This window comes from Ochotona curzoniae, unplaced genomic scaffold, assembly GCF_017591425.1.
Source record: "Ochotona curzoniae isolate NIBS_2020 unplaced genomic scaffold, NIBS_Ocur_1.0 patch345, whole genome shotgun sequence".
Lineage (NCBI taxonomy): Eukaryota > Metazoa > Chordata > Mammalia > Lagomorpha > Ochotonidae > Ochotona > Ochotona curzoniae.
The window spans coordinates 124,663-142,677 of record NW_024466912.1 but is presented as its reverse complement, the minus strand read 5'-3'; the positions used below and the strand labels follow the sequence as shown (position 1 = coordinate 142,677).

General features: G+C 51.8%; 1 protein-coding gene and 2 pseudogenes across 2 annotated transcripts in view; all 3 read left to right on the top strand.

Moving 5' to 3' along the window:
* Positions 1-18,015, top strand: part of LOC121167200 — a 188,090-nt pseudogene that overhangs the window by 106,791 nt on the left and 63,284 nt on the right.
* The window catches only part of LOC121167178, a 193,429-nt pseudogene that overhangs the window by 133,600 nt on the left and 41,814 nt on the right, over positions 1-18,015 (top strand).
* The window catches only part of LOC121167194 (patr class I histocompatibility antigen, A-2 alpha chain-like), a 24,908-nt gene extending 6,893 nt beyond the window's left edge, over positions 1-18,015 (top strand). Inside the window, exons 1-8 of one of the 2 annotated variants that reach the window (XM_040996587.1) lie at positions 14,769-14,835; positions 15,107-15,376; positions 15,594-15,869; positions 16,453-16,728; positions 16,818-16,931; positions 17,327-17,359; positions 17,509-17,555; positions 17,897-18,015. In XM_040996587.1, the coding sequence (XP_040852521.1) occupies positions 14,769-14,835; positions 15,107-15,376; positions 15,594-15,869; positions 16,453-16,728; positions 16,818-16,931; positions 17,327-17,359; positions 17,509-17,552 (1,080 nt within the window). In that variant the 3' untranslated portion in view covers positions 17,553-17,555; positions 17,897-18,015. Of the gene's footprint in view, positions 1-14,768; positions 14,836-15,106; positions 15,377-15,593; positions 15,870-16,452; positions 16,729-16,817; positions 16,932-17,326; positions 17,360-17,508; positions 17,556-17,896 lie in introns of those variants that run through there. The other variant, XM_040996586.1, reaches the window with a different exon arrangement.

Genomic DNA, 18,015 nt, shown 5'->3' with positions numbered 1-18,015 from the left:
AGGCTTTTGGCTGCAGCAGATCAGACAGGAGCCCAGAATCCTTCCCGGGGAGATCTGATAGGAAACGTTCCTGCTCCCTCAGAAACTGGGGAACCTGAACTTCACATCTCTGAGAGGCAGACACATGAGAACATGTGCTTCAGCCCCCGTGTGAACCAGGTCTTCCCATTCACAACAGCTGTAACAAGTGAAATGCCTTGGGGTGAGTTTAGCCAAGGATGTGAAAGATCTCTACAGTGAAAGTCACACAACTTCAATGAAAGAACATGAGACACAAACAATGGGGAAAATCTTCCAAGATTCTGAATGAGAAGAATTAATATGATCCAAATGTCCATGGTGCCCCAAGCAATTTACAGATTCAATGTGATTCCAATAAAAGTACCAAGGTCATTGTTCACAGAGCAACAAGAACAAACCAAATCCCAGATTAGCAGGAGGAGACAGACCAGAATAAATGAAAGTGAAATGAAGGAAATGTGAAAGTAAACAAAAATATAGGTTGGTTTTAAATAAAATAGACAAATATTTAACCAGACTAACCAAAACCAAACCAAAAGCAAAAGCTTTGAGAAAAGCTCAGATAAGTAAGATAAGTAGAATCAGAAATGAAAATGGAGACATTACTGGTCCAGCACATTGGCTCAACTGGCTGATCCTCCACCCCCAAGCTCCTCATCCCACATGGACACTGGTTCGTGTTCCTGCTACTCCACCTCCCCCTCAGTCCCTGCTTGTGCCTGGGAGAGCAGACAGGAACAGCCCAAAAGCCTGCAAACCTGCACCTGAGTGGGAGACTAGGAGGAAGCTCTGGTTCCTGGCTCCACATCAGCTCAGCTACGGCCAGTGCACCATTTAGTGAGGGAAGATACAGATCTCTTTTTTTCTTGTACAATCTGGCTTTCTAATAAAAAATAAATAAGCTTTAACAAACAGGAAAGAGAACATGGCACAACTAATGGCTAAAGTCCTGACCTTGCAAACACCAGGGTACTTTATGGACGCTGGTTTATGTTCCAGCTGCTCAGCTTCCCATCCACCTCTTTTCCTGTGGCCTGGTAATTCAGGCTGAAATCATTGGGCCCCTGAACAAACATGGAGACACAGAAGAAACTTTTGGCTCCTGGCTTTGGTTCAACTCAGTTTCAGCCGTTGCTGCCACTTGGGGAGTGAACCAGCTGATGGAAGATATTTCCTCTCAGACTCTCTGTAAATTTCACTTTACAATAAAAATAAACAAATCCTTAAAAAAAGAAAAAGGGAGATTTTACTACTAACTCTATACAAACCAAAAGGGTCTGAAGAAACTGCTGCAGGGCCTCCCTTTTGGGCACTGATTCAGATCCTAAAGTCTGACAGCTCCACTTCAATCAAGCTCCCTGCTCATGGCCTGGGGAAGCACCAGAAGATGGCTCAAGTATTGTGTCATTCACTCAGGACATATCTTAGGCTCCTGGCTTAGCCTGGCCCAGCCCTGGCTGTTGCAGCCATTTATGGAGTGAAACAGTGGATGGAAGATCTTTGTGTCCTGCTCTCTCAGTAACTCTGACCTTCTGAAATAAAGCAAGAAAGAAGGAAGATGGGGGTGGGGGGGGGGGAAGAAGGAAGAGAGAGAGAGAGACAGTAAAAGAAACAAAGAAAATTATCATGAAAATAACATATACTAACAAATTCTATGTGTTAATCCAAAATAAAAGAAGGAACAGCTATTGCACAAAAACACAACAATTAAGTCAGCACTGTTAAAGCTGCATCCCACATTGCAGTGCAGTGCTCAGCATCCAGTCCAGTGTCCTGCTAACGCACACCCTGGAGCAGCACATGGTCCTTCAAGCACTGGGCCACCCACAGGGGAGACCAAGATGGAGAGTTGGACTCAGAATTCAGAGAGGTCCAGCGCTGGCTACTGCATGTGGGGAGTGAACCAGCAGATAGAGGATCTCTCCCCATTTGCCTATCTCTGTCTTTCTCCTTTCTCCCTCAAACCCCCCCCACCCACCTCTCTCTCTCTCTCTCTCTCTCTCTCTCTCTCTCTCTCTCTCTCTCTCTCTCTGTGACTTTTCAGTGATAGAAGATTAATTTGTTTAGGATAAAAATGAAACTTTAAAATGAAGCAACTATTAAGGGGGAAAAACTCTCAGAATCAGATTTTTCAGATATTTTAATCCAATAAACCTAAACAACGGAGAAATACTTGATAAAACAAATGAGTTTGTACATTGGCTGAGAGCATGAGGGTTATTTACTGACCCACCTATCAGCCCCACCCACGCCCCCAGCTCTCAGGCAGCCACAGGGTCAGGAGTTGTCATCACAGGCACCACTTCCTGATGCCAGAAGAGTCCAAAGGGATTTACTCCCCTGGAATTGTGACTGAGCTGACACGTGAGGGCCATGCTAAGATTCACTCAGCAGCTGCTCTTTGCTTCACTCCCTTCACTGTTGATCCTGGTCAACAGTACCAAGTCAGCATAATGAGGACAAGTCTGAGGACAAAGGAGAGAAAAAGGTTTTCAGACATCAGCACAGCTCCTTGAAAATTAGGACATAGCAGGATGTGAGGCACAGCTAATTGTGATCTGAAAGCAGCAAAGGTTTTGTAAGAGATGGGAACCTGTCCCAGGAGAAGGAGGTTTGGTGCAGCTGGTTGAGCTCCTGCATGTGAAGCCAACATCCCAGAGCAGAGAGCTGGCTCACATTCTGGCTGCTCTGCTTCTGATCCAGCTCCTTGCTGCAGTGCCTGGGAAAGCAGCAGAAGACGGCCCAAGTGCTCATGCTCCTGACAGCTCTGTGGGAGACCTGGTTGGAGTTCTGAGTTCCTGGATTCAGTTTGGACTCGGCCCAGCTTTTATATCCATTTGGGGAGTGAACAGTAGATGGAAGAGCATTCTCTCTCTCTCTCACTCTCTCTCTCTCATTCTAACATACGCACACACACACACAAAACCACCCCCCCACACACACACATCTCACCCTGTTGCTATCTGACTTTCTTTGTCTTTCTGTCACTCTTCTCTCAAATAACTTGCAATGAGAAGCAGAGTTGTAGCAGAATCACGTGCATCTTTCTTTTCCCTTCCTCCCGTGGCGACACCTGAGCCTGTGACTAACCAGTGTCTGCTCACACAGATCACCCACACTCACTGGCAGTTCAGACAGCCTGGGAGAGTGGCTGAGACAACGCAGTCCCCAGTCTGTAAGTCAACATGACCAAAGCAGGGAATCCTGACCCAGAAGGTGAAGGTGCAGCAGAGCTTGGCCTGCAGGCTGAGTGGCTTCCTGCTGATGACAGACACCGGGAGCTCTTACACGGTGCAGCCCACTATGGCTGCAGGTGGACACTCAGGGGCTCTCAGAAAGACACTGAGTGTGAAACAGGGAGCCAAGGCTAAGGTCAGCTCAGGTATTGGGAGCGGTGGCCACTGGGAAGGCAGAAATTGAGAAGACACAAGGATACTGCATGCCATGAGAAGCTCCTTTTATTTATTTATTTTTTATTGGAATATAGAGAAGGAAGAGGCAGTTAGAGATCTCACGCCTACTGGTTCACTCACAAAACCAGGGAAGGGAGAGGCTTAAGCAGGATCCACCAGCTTCCTCCTTCTCCCAGATGGCTGCAGGGTCCCAGCACTCAGGCCAGCTTCTGCTGCTCTTCCAGGCACAAGGGCAGGGAGCTGACTGAGAAGTGGAGCACACAGGACTCTGTTCAACAGCCACATGGGACACTGGCATTGCTGGCAGCACTTTCCATGTTATACCACAGTGCCAGCCTCTCAGAAGAAATCTTGAAAAATAATTAACTCGGGCCTAGCATCGGCCATTGCACTCACTTGGGGAATGAATCATTGGACGGAAGATCTTCCTCTCTGTCTCTCCTCCTCTCTGTATATCTGACTTTCCAATAAATAAATAAATCCTTAAAAAAAAGAAAAATAATTAGCTCTTTCAACTATCAGCACTTGTAAGTTTGATTCAAATAAAAGGAAAACCTCCAAGCATGCAAAGGTTTATGGCTGAAGACAACTGAGCACTACAGATGAGAGTTGAGGGTCAATCAAACTCAGGGTCTCAAACATCCAACATGCCTGCAGCAATGTGAGAGAGAAAACAGCGCTGAGCAAAAACACAACAGCATGCAGCAGCAGGTGGATCTTGCAGGATGCCTGAACAAACTCTCTCCCTCCTCCTTCCTGGACTCCAGGACCCCAGATAGACCTCCAAGGGCCCCTCGTCCTCTCCCACTCACAGGCAGGCCCTCATCCACTCCTGCTGCAGGCAGAGCTCCCAGCCCAGCTCAAGCTGCATCACAGGGAACCCTGGAGCTCTCTGCCACTGCTGCCTGGCCTGGGAGGAGCCTGTCCCAAGGAGCAGCAAGGACCAGGAGGCAGCAAGGACAGAGACCTCTCCCCGACACACAGAATGAACCAGGGGAGGCAGCTGCTGGGCTGATCCCTGCGTGTCCACCTCATTCATTCCTCACTCACTCAGTCCTGCCTCCCCACAGCGCCCCGCCCAGGAGCACTGACCCTGCTCTTCAGCACCAGGACCCCAGGCCCCTGACACCACAGCTCACCCTAATCCTATACCCCACAGGGCCCCTCTCAGGGTAGGCATCCCTGCCGCCCCAGAAACTCCTGCCACAAGACCAGCCCCTCCTGCTCTGCTGGGCCCTCTGGTCCCTGTCCCTGCACAGACTCCTTCACCTGGTCACCATGGCAGCAGAGCCTTGCCTCTGCCCCACCCTCACACCTGCCCCTCCAGACTCAACAGTGAGATGCCTGTCATCATGTACATTTCCCAGCATACACACAGTACACACACTTCATGGATAATCCACAGGGTATAGTTGCAATCACTCACGAATGTGAATTCCTGAATCCACACTGATACATGGAGAAATGCAATTTATTCCACATCATTGCTTGGTTTTCTTTATTTTGTCTTTACATGGAATGCCCACATTGCAAGAGGAATCTTAACCCACTGCATCACAAGCCTGGCAGGACTTTATTTTTTTTCTTCTTAAGATTATTTATAAACATTTATTTTTTAAAGATGTATTTATTTTTATTACAAAGTCAGATATACAGAGAGGAGCAGAGACAAAGAGAGGAAAATCTGTCCGATGATTCCCTACCCGAGTGAGCACAACGGCTGGTGCTGCACAGATCCAAAGCCAAGAGCCAGGAACTTCCTTCTAGGTCTCCCACATGGGTGCTGGGTCCCAAGGCCTTGGACCGTCCTTGACTGCTTTCCCGGGCCACAAACAAGAAACTGGATGGAGAGCTGAGCTGCAAGGATTAGAACCAGCGCCCAAATGGGAACCCGGCACATTCAAAGTGAAGACTTTAGCCACTATGCTAGCCCACGACGCCAGGCTCTATTTTATTTTTAAGAGGTAAATTCGCAACCAGAAAATGACAGATGGAATTCAGTGTTTACTCACCAAGGGGCCACAATGAACAGAGCTGAGTCAACCTGAAACCAGGAGCCAGGAAGTTCTTCACCGTCTCCAAAGTAGGTGCAGGGCTGAAGGACTTGGGCCATCCTCTGTTGCTCCCCCAGACCATAACAGGGAGCTGGACTGGAAATGGAGTAGAAGGAATAAAAATTGTTGTCTATATGGGAACCTGGCAACAGCTTTACCCAAACTGCAACAATACGTTCCCCATTTTTTTTTCCAATAAGGAAATTAAGAAATTGAAGTGTCCAGGATGTTTTTGGTGAGATTGCAGCATGGGGGAACTCAGACCCCTCTCTGCAGATGGTAGTCGGCCTCAGTGGAACCAAGGGACACAGGAGTAGACACCGTGGACTGCTAGGATTTCACTTGGCATGGCCGGATGGCGCCACCTGCTGGTCATCTGGGACAGACAGGCTGCAGGGGACAGAACCAATGTTACAGGGAGCTTTTTATCACCTCAGGACCTCCCCCTCTCTTAGTATCTCTAAACTCAGATTCAGCTCTTGCCAGGAGGATGCTAATGCCCCATGAGCACTCCTATTACCCCCTTTATCACCCCTGGCTCCTTCACCACACCTCAATCCACATGGAACCCTGCCATTGCTGACACCAACAGAGCAAGGGAGCAGAGGGCCTCAGGGTGGAGGACGAGATCCAAGAGCAGCCCCCACATGTCCACAGGGCTCAGCCCTGTCCTCTAGGCCCACACAGAGTCACACTCCCTCCTTCTGCTGGGACTCAACTTGCCACTCACAGGCCATGCCTATCCTGCCCAGCCCCGCCCTGCACTGCACTCAGCTTCCTCTCGCTCCAAAATCTTGAACCAGCCCCTCCCACCTGCACAGCCCAGCAGGAGGCCAGGGACACAGATGGCCCAGAGCAGCAACCCTGGACAGCCTGAGCTGGCCCTGCCCTGCCTGGAAAGCCCCAAGCCAAGGAGGTCCCAGGCACTGCCTTGCCCAGCTCCCAGGCTGAACTGCGTCCTCCTGCCCCTGCAGACAGCTGCTCCCACAGGCTGCCACAAGCTGAAACTCTATGTCTGCCAGGCCCTATATAGCACAGACACAGCCAGGGCGCAGCCCTCAGTGCATCCTCTTTCAAGAGGAAATTCTGCATTCTGAGACCCTGGGTCAGACCATGCCTGCCTCTGCCTGCTCTCCATGCCATCAGCTGGTCTCTGCCATGACCACCCTCACCACAGGCACCCTCCTGGACGAGGATCTCCATGCTCACTTCCTGATCCATTTGTTCTCCTCCAAGCCCTGGGGAGGGAGCACATCCTAGGGGCCTGTCCCCTGAGAGAGGGACTTGTAAAGGCCACGAGCACTAGAACAGGAATCATGAGCAATTCTTCCCACACTGCACACACTGCCACAGGGGACCAGAAGGGACACATCCTCCATGGGAGACGCCATTTTAGAGGACATACCTGTCCTACGCTCCCATATGTATCAGCTGAACATGGCTATCTGGCTGTGACACACAAGTCATGCCCTCCCATAGTGCCGAGGCCACAGGAGCTGCCTGACCATGAAGCTGGGTCACACATGAGAGAGTGTAGGGGGCAGACCAAGCTGCAGGAAATGCCCCACACAGAGCTCCAGTCCCCTGGCCCTGACCTGCACCCAGGCTGTGCCCCAGGCTGGGTCTGCAAGGGCACACACACCCCAAGAATTCCCCATCCCTCTCCCTCAGGCAGCCCCCTATGGAAGCAATCACAAAGATTGTCCCTGATGCCAGCCCTGACCACCTAGAGGCCAGGAACAGGCTCAGCCAGGCCAAGGATGGTGGGGAGGACACACAGATGGCCTGACATACAGGATGGGGGCAAGGCATGGCCACAAGGACACTGCTGTCACTCCTCTCCCTCAATCTGAACCCCAGGGGCCCTGGCACCACCCTCATTTTGCCTGCACTGAGCCAGTGAGAAAAGACAGGCTCCTGTTCCCTTAACAGAGACTCCAACTTCCATCCCCAGTCCCATGTGGGACCCTCCTCTCTGTGCAGGAGGGAGCACCAGGAGACCCACCTGGCAATCAGACCCTCCTCACCTCCCCATCTCCCCGCCTACTCGCGGCCCAATCCCACAGAGCTCCCCTTGGGCCTCCAGAGGTGACTTCCTGTGGCAGATGACACAAGGAGGAATGACAGTCACAGGAGCACCAGCAGCAAGGGACTCAGGCAGCCAGGCACTCAGCCTGTGGGAAAACAAAGCCTCCCTGTGCACATGGGACCTGCCCAGGCCCGCCCCGTCCAGAGCCACCCTGAGGCTCCACAGCACATGGCACATAGAGTGAGCACCTACTGCCTGCCACAGCACCCTCTGAGCAGCTGGACGTCTGCTCCCTGCCAGGAGATCCCTGGTGGAAGCCCGTGCATGGAAATCCCTCTCCCATCGAGCAGGGCATTCCAGGCCAGCAGACACAGGACCAGAGTAGGGGGCGTCCAGGGCAATATTCCCAGTTAGCAATGACTGGCCCAACACATCAGGTCAAGTTCTTGGCTGGTGCTGCTGCCAAGACCAGGGCAGGGCCTGGTGTGATATAGGACACGCCATGTGTTCCTGGAAAGCAGGACTGGGTAGGAGAGTGCTCTTCCTACCTCCCGGGGAAATCAAGACTCTGGCCAACTGCTTGCACAGGCTCAGACCCTAGTTGTGACCTTGGGCAGCTGAGTCCCTGAGCACAATGCGCCAGCACGACAGTCACAGTAGCACACATGAGACCAGCACAGCCCGGGCTTCAGGACCTAGCAGAGGCCTTCACTGGGAACAATGCTGGTGTCTAATCAAACTGGGAAGAACAGGCGTCTTTCAGCCCACTGCAAATACCAGTTGATAATTTAACATTACATAGAAGTAGCAAATGGTCACTAGTACAAAAGCAGCCTGCTCTCCTGGCGACAGGCACCTTCTCCCCTTTAACACAGCTCCCCGCCCTGCCATGCTCTCTCCTCTAGCTTCTCTCCTCTCTGTTGCCCTCAGCACTGCAGGACAACTCAGGGAAACTGCAGATTCTCCTTCCTGCTGGACAGGGTGAGTCTGTCCTCTTTCCCTGACCTGTTTAAAACATCTGCCTGGGGACATGTCTTCATCAATCAAAAGAGCCTGTGCAGAACACCTTGGGATTTCTCCAGAACAGAAGCTGCAGGCTAGGAGCTGACCTGGCCACTCCCAAACCCGTGGTTGACCAGTAAGTGTTGCAGGAAGCAGCACTTGCCTCTGCTGCTCACTCCCAGGCAGAACATCAAGGACCCAGCACCTGCAGGAGACTGGCTGCTGTTTTCTGCTGCTGCTTATTTGATTTTCTATTTGTGCCAAGGTAACCACATCCTTGTGAAATTCATTTTGTACAAAGCCACAGCCCCAGGAGGAAAGGACACTGTCATCAGTGAGCAGCGCTGGGAGAACCAGACCCCGCAGGGGACACAGTGTGGAGCAGCATCACCTGCTCCTGAGCATCTCCATGTGGACTGAAGACCTCAGTGTCACACCTGCAGCTGGAACCTGGCAGAAGGAAGTGGAGAGGGACACAGTCTGGCGGGGACTGGGGCACAGACTTCTCCCACAGGACCCCAAACCCAGAGGCGATGGAGGTAATAGACCCCGGGGCTGTGTCCACACAGCAGCTCCTACGGCAGAGGAAAGAGGGACGGGCCTCCCCATGGGGAAAGTGTCTGTACATCCCACATCGGGCCAGCGGCTCATGGCCAAACATCCACAGGACTCAGCAACCAGAACTTCACTTAAATAAGTACATCAACGTAAAGAAGGGGAGCATTGCCAGCATGAACATGATGCTGAAGACTATGTGCTTTCCAGCCAGTGCCTTTCATACAAGGAACTCAAGCATGAATGGCAGCACAAGTACCACTGGAGAGGCCAATGTGGAGGGCACACCCTGTGTTCCTGACCCAGGCCTTCCAGGCCCACCAGCCCTCTGTGAGGAACTCCATCGTCACTGAATCCTTTCATACTGTAACAGATCTAACACCCAATTAAAGATGATGGGAGAACAATCACGACATTGAGCTTGTTATAATCCCACTGCTGTGGCTCCACAGACCACCACTTTCAGAAACAAGGATGTAAGAACTGATTTGATGCAGTTGATGTGGGGAAAGAAGCAACTGTTCCCCAGGTTTAAAAAAAAATCACTGTGCGGTGGAGCAGTGGTTAAGGTCCTTGCCTTGCACACCAAGGATCCCATATGGGCGCCGGTTCTAATCCCGGCAGCCCCGCTTCCCTTCCAGCTCCCTGCCTGTGGCCTGGGAAAGCAGTCGAGGACAGCCCAAAGCTTTGGGACCCTGCACCCGCGTGGGAGACCCGGAAGAGGCTCCTGGCTTCAGATCGGCCATTGCGCTCACTTGGGGAGTGAATCATTGGACGGAAGATCTTCCTCTCTGTCTCTCCTCTCTGTATATCTGCCTTTCCAATAAAAAAAATAATAATAAAAATAAATCTTTAAAAAAAATCAGGTCTCAGAGATGTCCAGTGACAAATCCAGGATCCACATTATAAGATTTATTTCTAATATTCAAATGACAAAATGACCTACTAATCTGAGGAAGAGGACAATAGCAATAAGATATCAATTCATGCAGCTTGATGGATTATTATCAAAAGATGAGAGATAAGCGCCCAGTTTGTGCAGTGGGTAAAGCCTCTGCCTGTGATGCTGGTATCCTATTCAGGTGCTACTTTGTGTCCCGGATCCTCTGCTTTTGATCCAGCTCCCTGCTAATGCACCTGGGAAGGCAGTGGGAGATGACCGATGTGATTGGGGTGCTGCACTAATGTGGGAGACCTGGAAGAAGCTGCTGGCTCCTAGCGTCAGACCCGCCCTGCTCCTGCCATGCAGCTCTTTGGGAAGTGAGCAAAAGATGAAACAATATGTCTCTCTTACCCTCCTCTCCTCTCTCCCTCTTCTCTCTCTCTCTCTCTCTCTCTCTCTCTCTGTAACTCTTTCAAACAAAGAAGTCTTAGTCAAAATGAATACTATCATTTGCAACATAATGGATAGAGCTGAAAGACATTTATGCTAAATGAAGTCAGACGTGGAACACAGATGTCTCTGTTCACCCTTTTATGTGGATACTAAACAAGCAAACAGGAGCTAGCACTGTGGGGCAGCAGGCAGAGCTCCCAGGACTCATCTCACATGGGCACCACTACGAGTCCCGGCTGCTCCATCTCTCATCCAGCTTCCTGCTGTGTCATGGAAAGTAATGGAAGATGCCCAAGGGCTTGGATCCCTGTCACCCATGGGGGAGAGCTGGATGAAGGCTCAGGCTCCTGACTCTGGCCTAGTCAGTGTCAGCCTGTGCAGCTCTCACTCTCCCTGTGTAACTCTGCCTTTCCAATACAGAAATAAATCTACAAAACATAAAGAGAAGATAATGTAATGAAAAGGACATGGAAATCATAATTGACCATATGGATCAGTACACACTGCACACATACATTATAATGCTACAGGGTCCAGAAACACATGCAATAATTATGTGTGTGTGTAGATCAGAATACTTGGGACTTCCAGTACAAATTCTGAGTGTGAGGCTAGCCTAGCATGGATTCTGGTTCAGGACATTTCTCCCTCTCTTTCTAGATAGATAGATAGATAGATAGATAGATAGATAGATATCCCCCTTTCTTTTTCATTCCTGCACCAGATCTAGACACAAATTCTGCCTTGGCACACACAGCCCTGAAGAAAGGACCCGAGGCCTCTTCCACCCACCAGCCACCAGAGGGCGCCACAGGGCAGCCCTGCCTGCCCAGTCCAGATGGGGCAGCCCTGGCTCTTAGCTCCACTGAAACAGTCTGAGCAGAAGCCTCAGTCAACCTCCCTGCCAGAGACCAGGGGCCTGGCAGGCAGGGGGCAGAAGTGTGATCCACTCCCTTTGGGACTCCCAATCTCACCTCAGAGCCCCATTTGCCTCCTGGCTGCTCCACTTGGGACCCAGCTTCCTGCTTGGAGACCGGGAACCCTGCACCCACCAGGGAGGCCTGGGCCGGGTCCTGGGCACCTGACTCCTGCCTGGCCCAGCTCCAGCTGCTGTGGCATCCGGGAGAGAAGCAGCAGAAGCTGTACCAAGTAGATGAAAATAAACACATGAACAGTTCTACATGAAAGAGTGGAAGACAATAAACATTTGTTTGTTTCTTGCTTCCAGGTACTAAATTATGGAAAATTTGTTATGTGCCATAATAAATAAAATAGCTTCCAAACAGCATGAGTTATTGCAATTTAGTGACTCTAATAGAAATAAATATGATAAACATGTCCGTTGGCTTCAAGATACAAGAATGGCCATGCTTAATCAGGATGCATTTCATCACTGTTCTACACTTGAATTTAGCCAAAGGGTAAAAAAAAGCAGTCATTACTGTTCAAAAGAATCTATCTGACCTTGCATTTTCAACCTGAATTCACTCGAATGTCCAAGGAATGGAAAGCCAGGCAGCCTGATCCTATAGTGGCCTGGGTAGTTGCACACAGCCCTGTATTCAATCAACTGCTGATGTAGATGCCACTGGGAAATGATTTTAAAAATGAATTGAAGGTCTCCATCAGCTGGCCCTGAGACAGGGGTTACTCTGGGTTGGTCTGTCCCTTCTGGGGAGCCTTTCAAAGGACTGCGTTCTCCCTGTGTGCAGATACACATGGCTGTCACTCTCTCTCAGTAACAGCCATTCTGACAGGGCCAGGGGACATCTCCTTGGGGGTTTGGTTTGCATTCCCCTGACAGCTGATCCTGTTAAGCATTTTCCATGTAGGGGTCATTTCTAGTTCTTTCAAGAACTGCCTATTAGGTCTTTTGCCAATATCTTACCTTGACTGGCTGGTATGGTTTTGTTTGGTTGGGTTGGGTTGGGTTTAGTCTGGTTTTTAACAAATGCAGGCAAGGGTATGAGAAAAGGGAAAATCGAATACAATGCTGTTGGGATCATAAATTAGGACAACCATGATGGAAAACAGTTTGGGGATTTTTCAAAATCTTTTAACAGCAGTTTCCACATGAACCAGCAATCGTACTCCTGGGCACACAACAAAAGACATGACTGATTGTGTCACAGTGGAAAGCTCCACAGCGTACAGCAGCACTGCTCACAATGGTCAAGATGTGAAAGCAAAGAAGATACCCATCATCAGAAAAATGGGTAGAGAAAATACAGTATGCACCACAATGGAATACTGTTCAGCTATACAAAGAGTGATGCCTTGGCCAGGGAGCAGTGGCCTAGCAGATAAGCCCTCAGCTTGAATGCACCAGGATGACATATGTATGCCTGTTCTATCCCAGCAGCCAAGCTTCCCATCCAGCTCCCTGCTTATGGCCTGGGAAAGCATTCGAGGACAGCCATAAGTCTTGGGATTCTGCACCCACATGGGAGACTTGGAAGAAATTCCTGGCTCCTGGCTTCGGGGTGACACAGCTCCACTGTTGTGGTCACTTGGGGAGTGAACCATCAGATAGAAGGTGTTCCTCTCTGTCTCTCCTCCTCTCTGTATATCTGACTTTGTAATAAAAAATGATTTTATTAAAAAAGGAGTGATAGAGTGATGTCTTGTCATTTGCATCAACATGGTTGGAACTGAAGGACATCATGCTGAGTAAAATGAGCCACAAAATAAGACAAATACCTCATGTTCACCTTCATGTGGGAGCTGGAAATTTAAAAAATAAACCTTGAATCTGTACACAGGAGTAGGGGAGTTAGAGGAATTGTGACCAAGTTAAAGAGAGGGACTCAACTTGGGAGGGGTTCAGTGTAACACATGCCCCTCTCTCCACCAAGCCCCTGACTCTGGAGGACCCTGGGGCAGAGAAGGTGGCGCCCTGGGGCTGGGAGAAGCTTCCCCCTGCACCCTGACAGCTATCCCACAAACAGGACTCCAGGCCTCCACCTGCACGGAGCTGGACTCTGCCTCAAGCTCCAAGGAGGCTGGAGGAGGACTCCAACACCAAGACACCAACTCAGCTCTGTGAGAGCCTGCCCAGAGAGCAAGGCCACACCAGGCCTGGAGTCTGACATGAAATGAACAAGGAAGGAGTGTGGTTCTGAGCGACCAGGTGTGGTACCTGTGATGCAGGAATGGAAAGCTAGCAATACCTGGATCCCAGTGTGCACCTGACACCCCAGGAAGTGTCATCCTTGCTGGAGGGATTCGTGAACTCTCATGAACACTCCTCCCATGAGACAAAACCTTCTCCAATGTTTGCTGCACTATTTATTTTATGATTGTCACATGAGACAATTAGACAATTGTCACATTATACAATTATATTACAATGTAATCTTGTTCAGGTCTTTGAATTAATTGAGTACCTACATCAGCAAAGATGACTCTGTGTGCTGGAGTTGCAGCTTTGACCAACAGCCTAAGTCTCTATGCTTATGGGCCCTACATTCTAGAGGTTTCCCTAAAGTGAGATGCAGCCAGCAGAGTGGGTCATGGAAAGGTGCAATTTTTGCTTTTTGTTTATTTACATGAAAGGCAGTGTCAGGGAAGGCACTGTGGCGCTGGGCAGGGTAAGCTGCCACCTGCAATCCAAGCGCCCCAGATGAGAGCACCTGTGTGACTCCTGACTGCCCTGCTCGCTGCTCGCCCACCTGGAAAGCAGGGGAACATGGACCTGGTGCTTGGGTCCCTGCATCCACATGGAGGCCTAGATGGAGCTGTGGGCTTCTGTCTTCAGCCCAGGACATAGTGGACTTTGGGGACAGAACCAGTGAGTGAGAAATCCCTTGGGGATTTTCTGCTGCCTTCCCAGTACATCAACAAGAAGGTGGGTGCAAGCAGAACAGCCTAGACTCCAAATAACCTAGGATGTGTGATGTTGACCTTACAAGTGGTGCTTATCTTGCAGCACCACAGCAAACGCTGCCACTGAGCTGTTTTCATGAAGCAATGAGCCCCCTGACTCACATCAGCAAGGCAGCTGACCACAGTGGGAACAGCTTCCCTGCATGGCAGGAGAGGGACCCTGCTAGTGCCCTGGTTCAGGTCTGAGATGGGGTAGGGGGACCACAGGGAGAAGAAAAAATGACAGGGGGGAGGCTGAAAGGAGGTATGGACAGAGGCAGAGGTCAGGATTCTAAAGCAGCAGGTGCCCAGTGCTCACAGTGTCACTTCCCATCTCACATCCTGAGCTCCTTCTTCCTGGACACTCCTGAGGTGAGCACACTTCTCACTCCCATTGGGCGAGCGGCTTCCAGAGGAGCCAATCAGCCCCGCCTCAAACTGGTTATAAAATTGGCACGGAGGATCCTGAGTCAGAGTCTCCTCCGAAGTCCAGGATGGGGTCCATGGTGCCCCGCACCCTCCTCCTGCTGTTCCCAGGAGCCCTGGCCCTGATTGAAACAGGTGAGTAAAGCTCATGAGGGAGATGGACTCTTTGGGGCCAGAAGGAAGGAACCCATGGAGGTGACACAGGACACCAGGGAGACGCCTCCAGGAAAGTTGTCTCCACGTTGGGCCTGCTGTCCCTCCCTCTCCCTCGCCAGACCCTTCCCCACTAACCCTTTACTGTTTAGCAACCCCAAGGACACTGCCCTGCCACCCCCAGCGAACTTAAGATCCCAGCATCCCACTCCTGTTGGGCGTCAATCCGGGTCTCAGCCCCTCTCTCCCTCAGGCTCCCACTCCATGAGATATTTCAGCACCGGCGTGTCCCGACCCGGCCTCGGGGAGCCCCGCTTCATCTCCGTGGGCTACGTGGACGACACGCAGGTCGTGCGCTTCGACAGCGACGCCCAGAACCCCAGTGTGGAAACGCGGGCGCCTTGGATGCAGCAGGTGGAGCCAGAGTACTTGGCCAGGCACACACGGCTCGCTAAGAGCACCACACAGATTTTCTGCATGGACCTAAACACCCTGCCTGGCCGCTACAATCAGAGCAAGGCCGGTGAGTGACCCGACGCCTCCCTACGTGCGCCCAGGGCGCTCAGGGGCCCGGGGCCGAGGTCCCCCCACCCTGAGACTGCGCGCCCCGCGGAGACCCTTGGCGGGAGGAGTCTGCGGGACACGCCCAGGTTGCATTTTCGGTTTCAGTGGAAATCCCCGCGGGTCAGTCAGGGTGGGGGAGGAGCTGCCTGGCCAGGGCTGACCATGGGCGGGGACAGGCTCTCACACAATCCAGAACGTGTACGGCTGCGAGGTCGGGGCAGATGGGCGCTTCCTCCGCGGGTACATGCAATCCGCCTATGATGGCACCGACTACATTGTCCTCAATGACGACCTGCGCACCTGGACCGCCGCGGACAAGCAAGCTCAGCTCACCAAGTCCAAGTGGGAGGCTGCGGATGTGGCTGAGCAGCACAGGGCCTACCTGGAGGGGGAGTGTGTAAAGTGGCTGCGCAGATTCCTGGAGTTGGGGCAGGAGACACTACAGCGCACAGGTGCGCAGGGCAGGTAGGGATTGCCCTCACCAACAACCCCAGGGCTGCCTCTGGACTGTGGAGGAGGGGAAGAAAGTGAGACCCAGGCCTGTGTCCAGCTCTCCTCGTGGCTGCAGCAGGGATGTCCTCCAGGGTTTTGGGTCCAGAGAAAGAGACCCACACTTTCCACAGGTGGAAGAGCAATCTGAATTGTGCAGGCATAGAAAATTCTGAAAGGAATCCTCTTGGTACCCTGGACTCCCTCTGGATCCTGTGAGCTGTGACCCCTCCCAGGCCTGTCCCCAACCTCAAGCCAATGCACTGGGAAGATTCAGGGTTCTCAGTCTCTGCCTCCACTCAGGACAAGACCGAATCCATTTCAACCCTTTAGAGACCCGGGTCCTCCCAGCCTGAACCATACCTGGTTCTTTGTCTACATCTTTGCAGACAACAGATGATCCCATTGTCTTTATCCAGGCCAGGTCTGAGTTAGCACTGCTTCCCCACCCCTGTCCTCCTGTCCACTCTCAGGATGGTCACTGAGTGTAAATTTAGTGTCAGGTGAAGAACATGAAAGGTCTGAATTTTCCAAATCTTCCCTCAGACCCACCCACAGCACATGTGACCCACCACCCAGTCTCTGACCAGAAGGCCACCCTGAGGTGCTGGGCCCTCGGCTTCTACCCCAAGGACATCACACTCACCTGGCAGCGAGATGGGGAGGACCTGACCCAGGACACAGAGCTGGTGGAGACCAGGCCTGCAGGGGATGGAACCTTCCAGAAGTGGGCAGCTGTGCTGGTGCCTTCTGGAGAGGAGCAGAGATACACATGCTACGTATACCATGAGGGGCTGCCTGAGCCCCTCACCGTGAGATGGGGTAAGAAGGACAGAAACTGGCAGAGCCTTCAGCAAGGGCGGAGCTGAGACCAGGGTGTCAAAGCCCCTTATTGTCCCTTCCCCTCTCAGAGCCTCCTCAGCCCACTGTGCCCATGTGGGGAGTCATCGCTGGCCTGGTCCTCGTGGCAGCTGTGCTCATTGGAGCTGTGGTCACTGCTGTGATGATTAGGAGGAAGCTCTCAGGTAGGGCAGGGTGAGGGCTGGGTCTGAGTCTGCTGTCTCCCAGGGGAAAGGTACCACTGCCCTGTTCCCAGCAAACACAGTGCACACACACCTGCACCCCCAGCTGGGCCCTGGGTGCTCACACTGGCTCTGGTGTGAAGCACAAGTAAAGGTGGGGAGGAACACTCCACAGGGATGACACTGCTCATGGGGACCTGAGTTCCAGCAGCCCCAGGTCAGGGGAAGGTCCCAGGTGAGGACACACCTCCAAGAGAGGCACCTCCTGACCCTTTCCTAGGTCTGCCAGATACAGTTCTGGAATCTTCTCTGAGATGAGCCAGTCCTCTGGGCTTCCGCTAGGCAGGTCCTCAGGCCCTGCCTTCTCCCTGCCTCTCACTACTTGTTTTCTCTCACAGGTGGGAAAGCAGGGAGCTACACTAGGACTATAGGTAAGCACTGGGGTGTGTTTTGGGGTAGAAGAGTCTCCAAGGTCCTTGCCATGGTCTGATGGCCATGGAGAAGCTGCCCTGCCCACCCAGTAGCTCCTGTCTCAGTCACACCCCAAGGACTCTCACCAAGTCCTGATTGGTTCTCCCAGGTGGGGACAGTGTCCATGGCTCTGACTGCTCTCTCACAGCTTGAAAGGTGAGACTTGGAGGGCCTGGAGCAGGGAGAGATGGTGGGTTTGAAGGGAAACAAAGGGGCTGGGGAATTCCTTGCATTTGCACATTTTCATATGTGCTTGGCTATTCCTGACCCATGTGTAATGACCTGAATTTGTCACCTTTTTTTTCTGTAGTGTGAGACAATTGTCTTGTTTGGAACAGAGGGATAGAACCATGCTCAAGTCCTCATCCTGTGTCTTCAAAAAGCCCTGCCCTCCCTTCCTGCACAGGCATCTGAGTGTGTTCCTGTGGGCACAGTGTGAGGTGGGAGCCTGGCCCTCCCAGCCCAGCATGGGCACCTCCATCCCTGTCTCAAGTCAGGTGCACATGCTGCAGCTTTTCCCTTCCCTGTGCAAATCTGAACAACATATCATTTTTCTCATTCTTGTCAGAGGTGTTAGTGAGAAAATTTAAAGAAAATTCCAAAAAATGGACAGAGA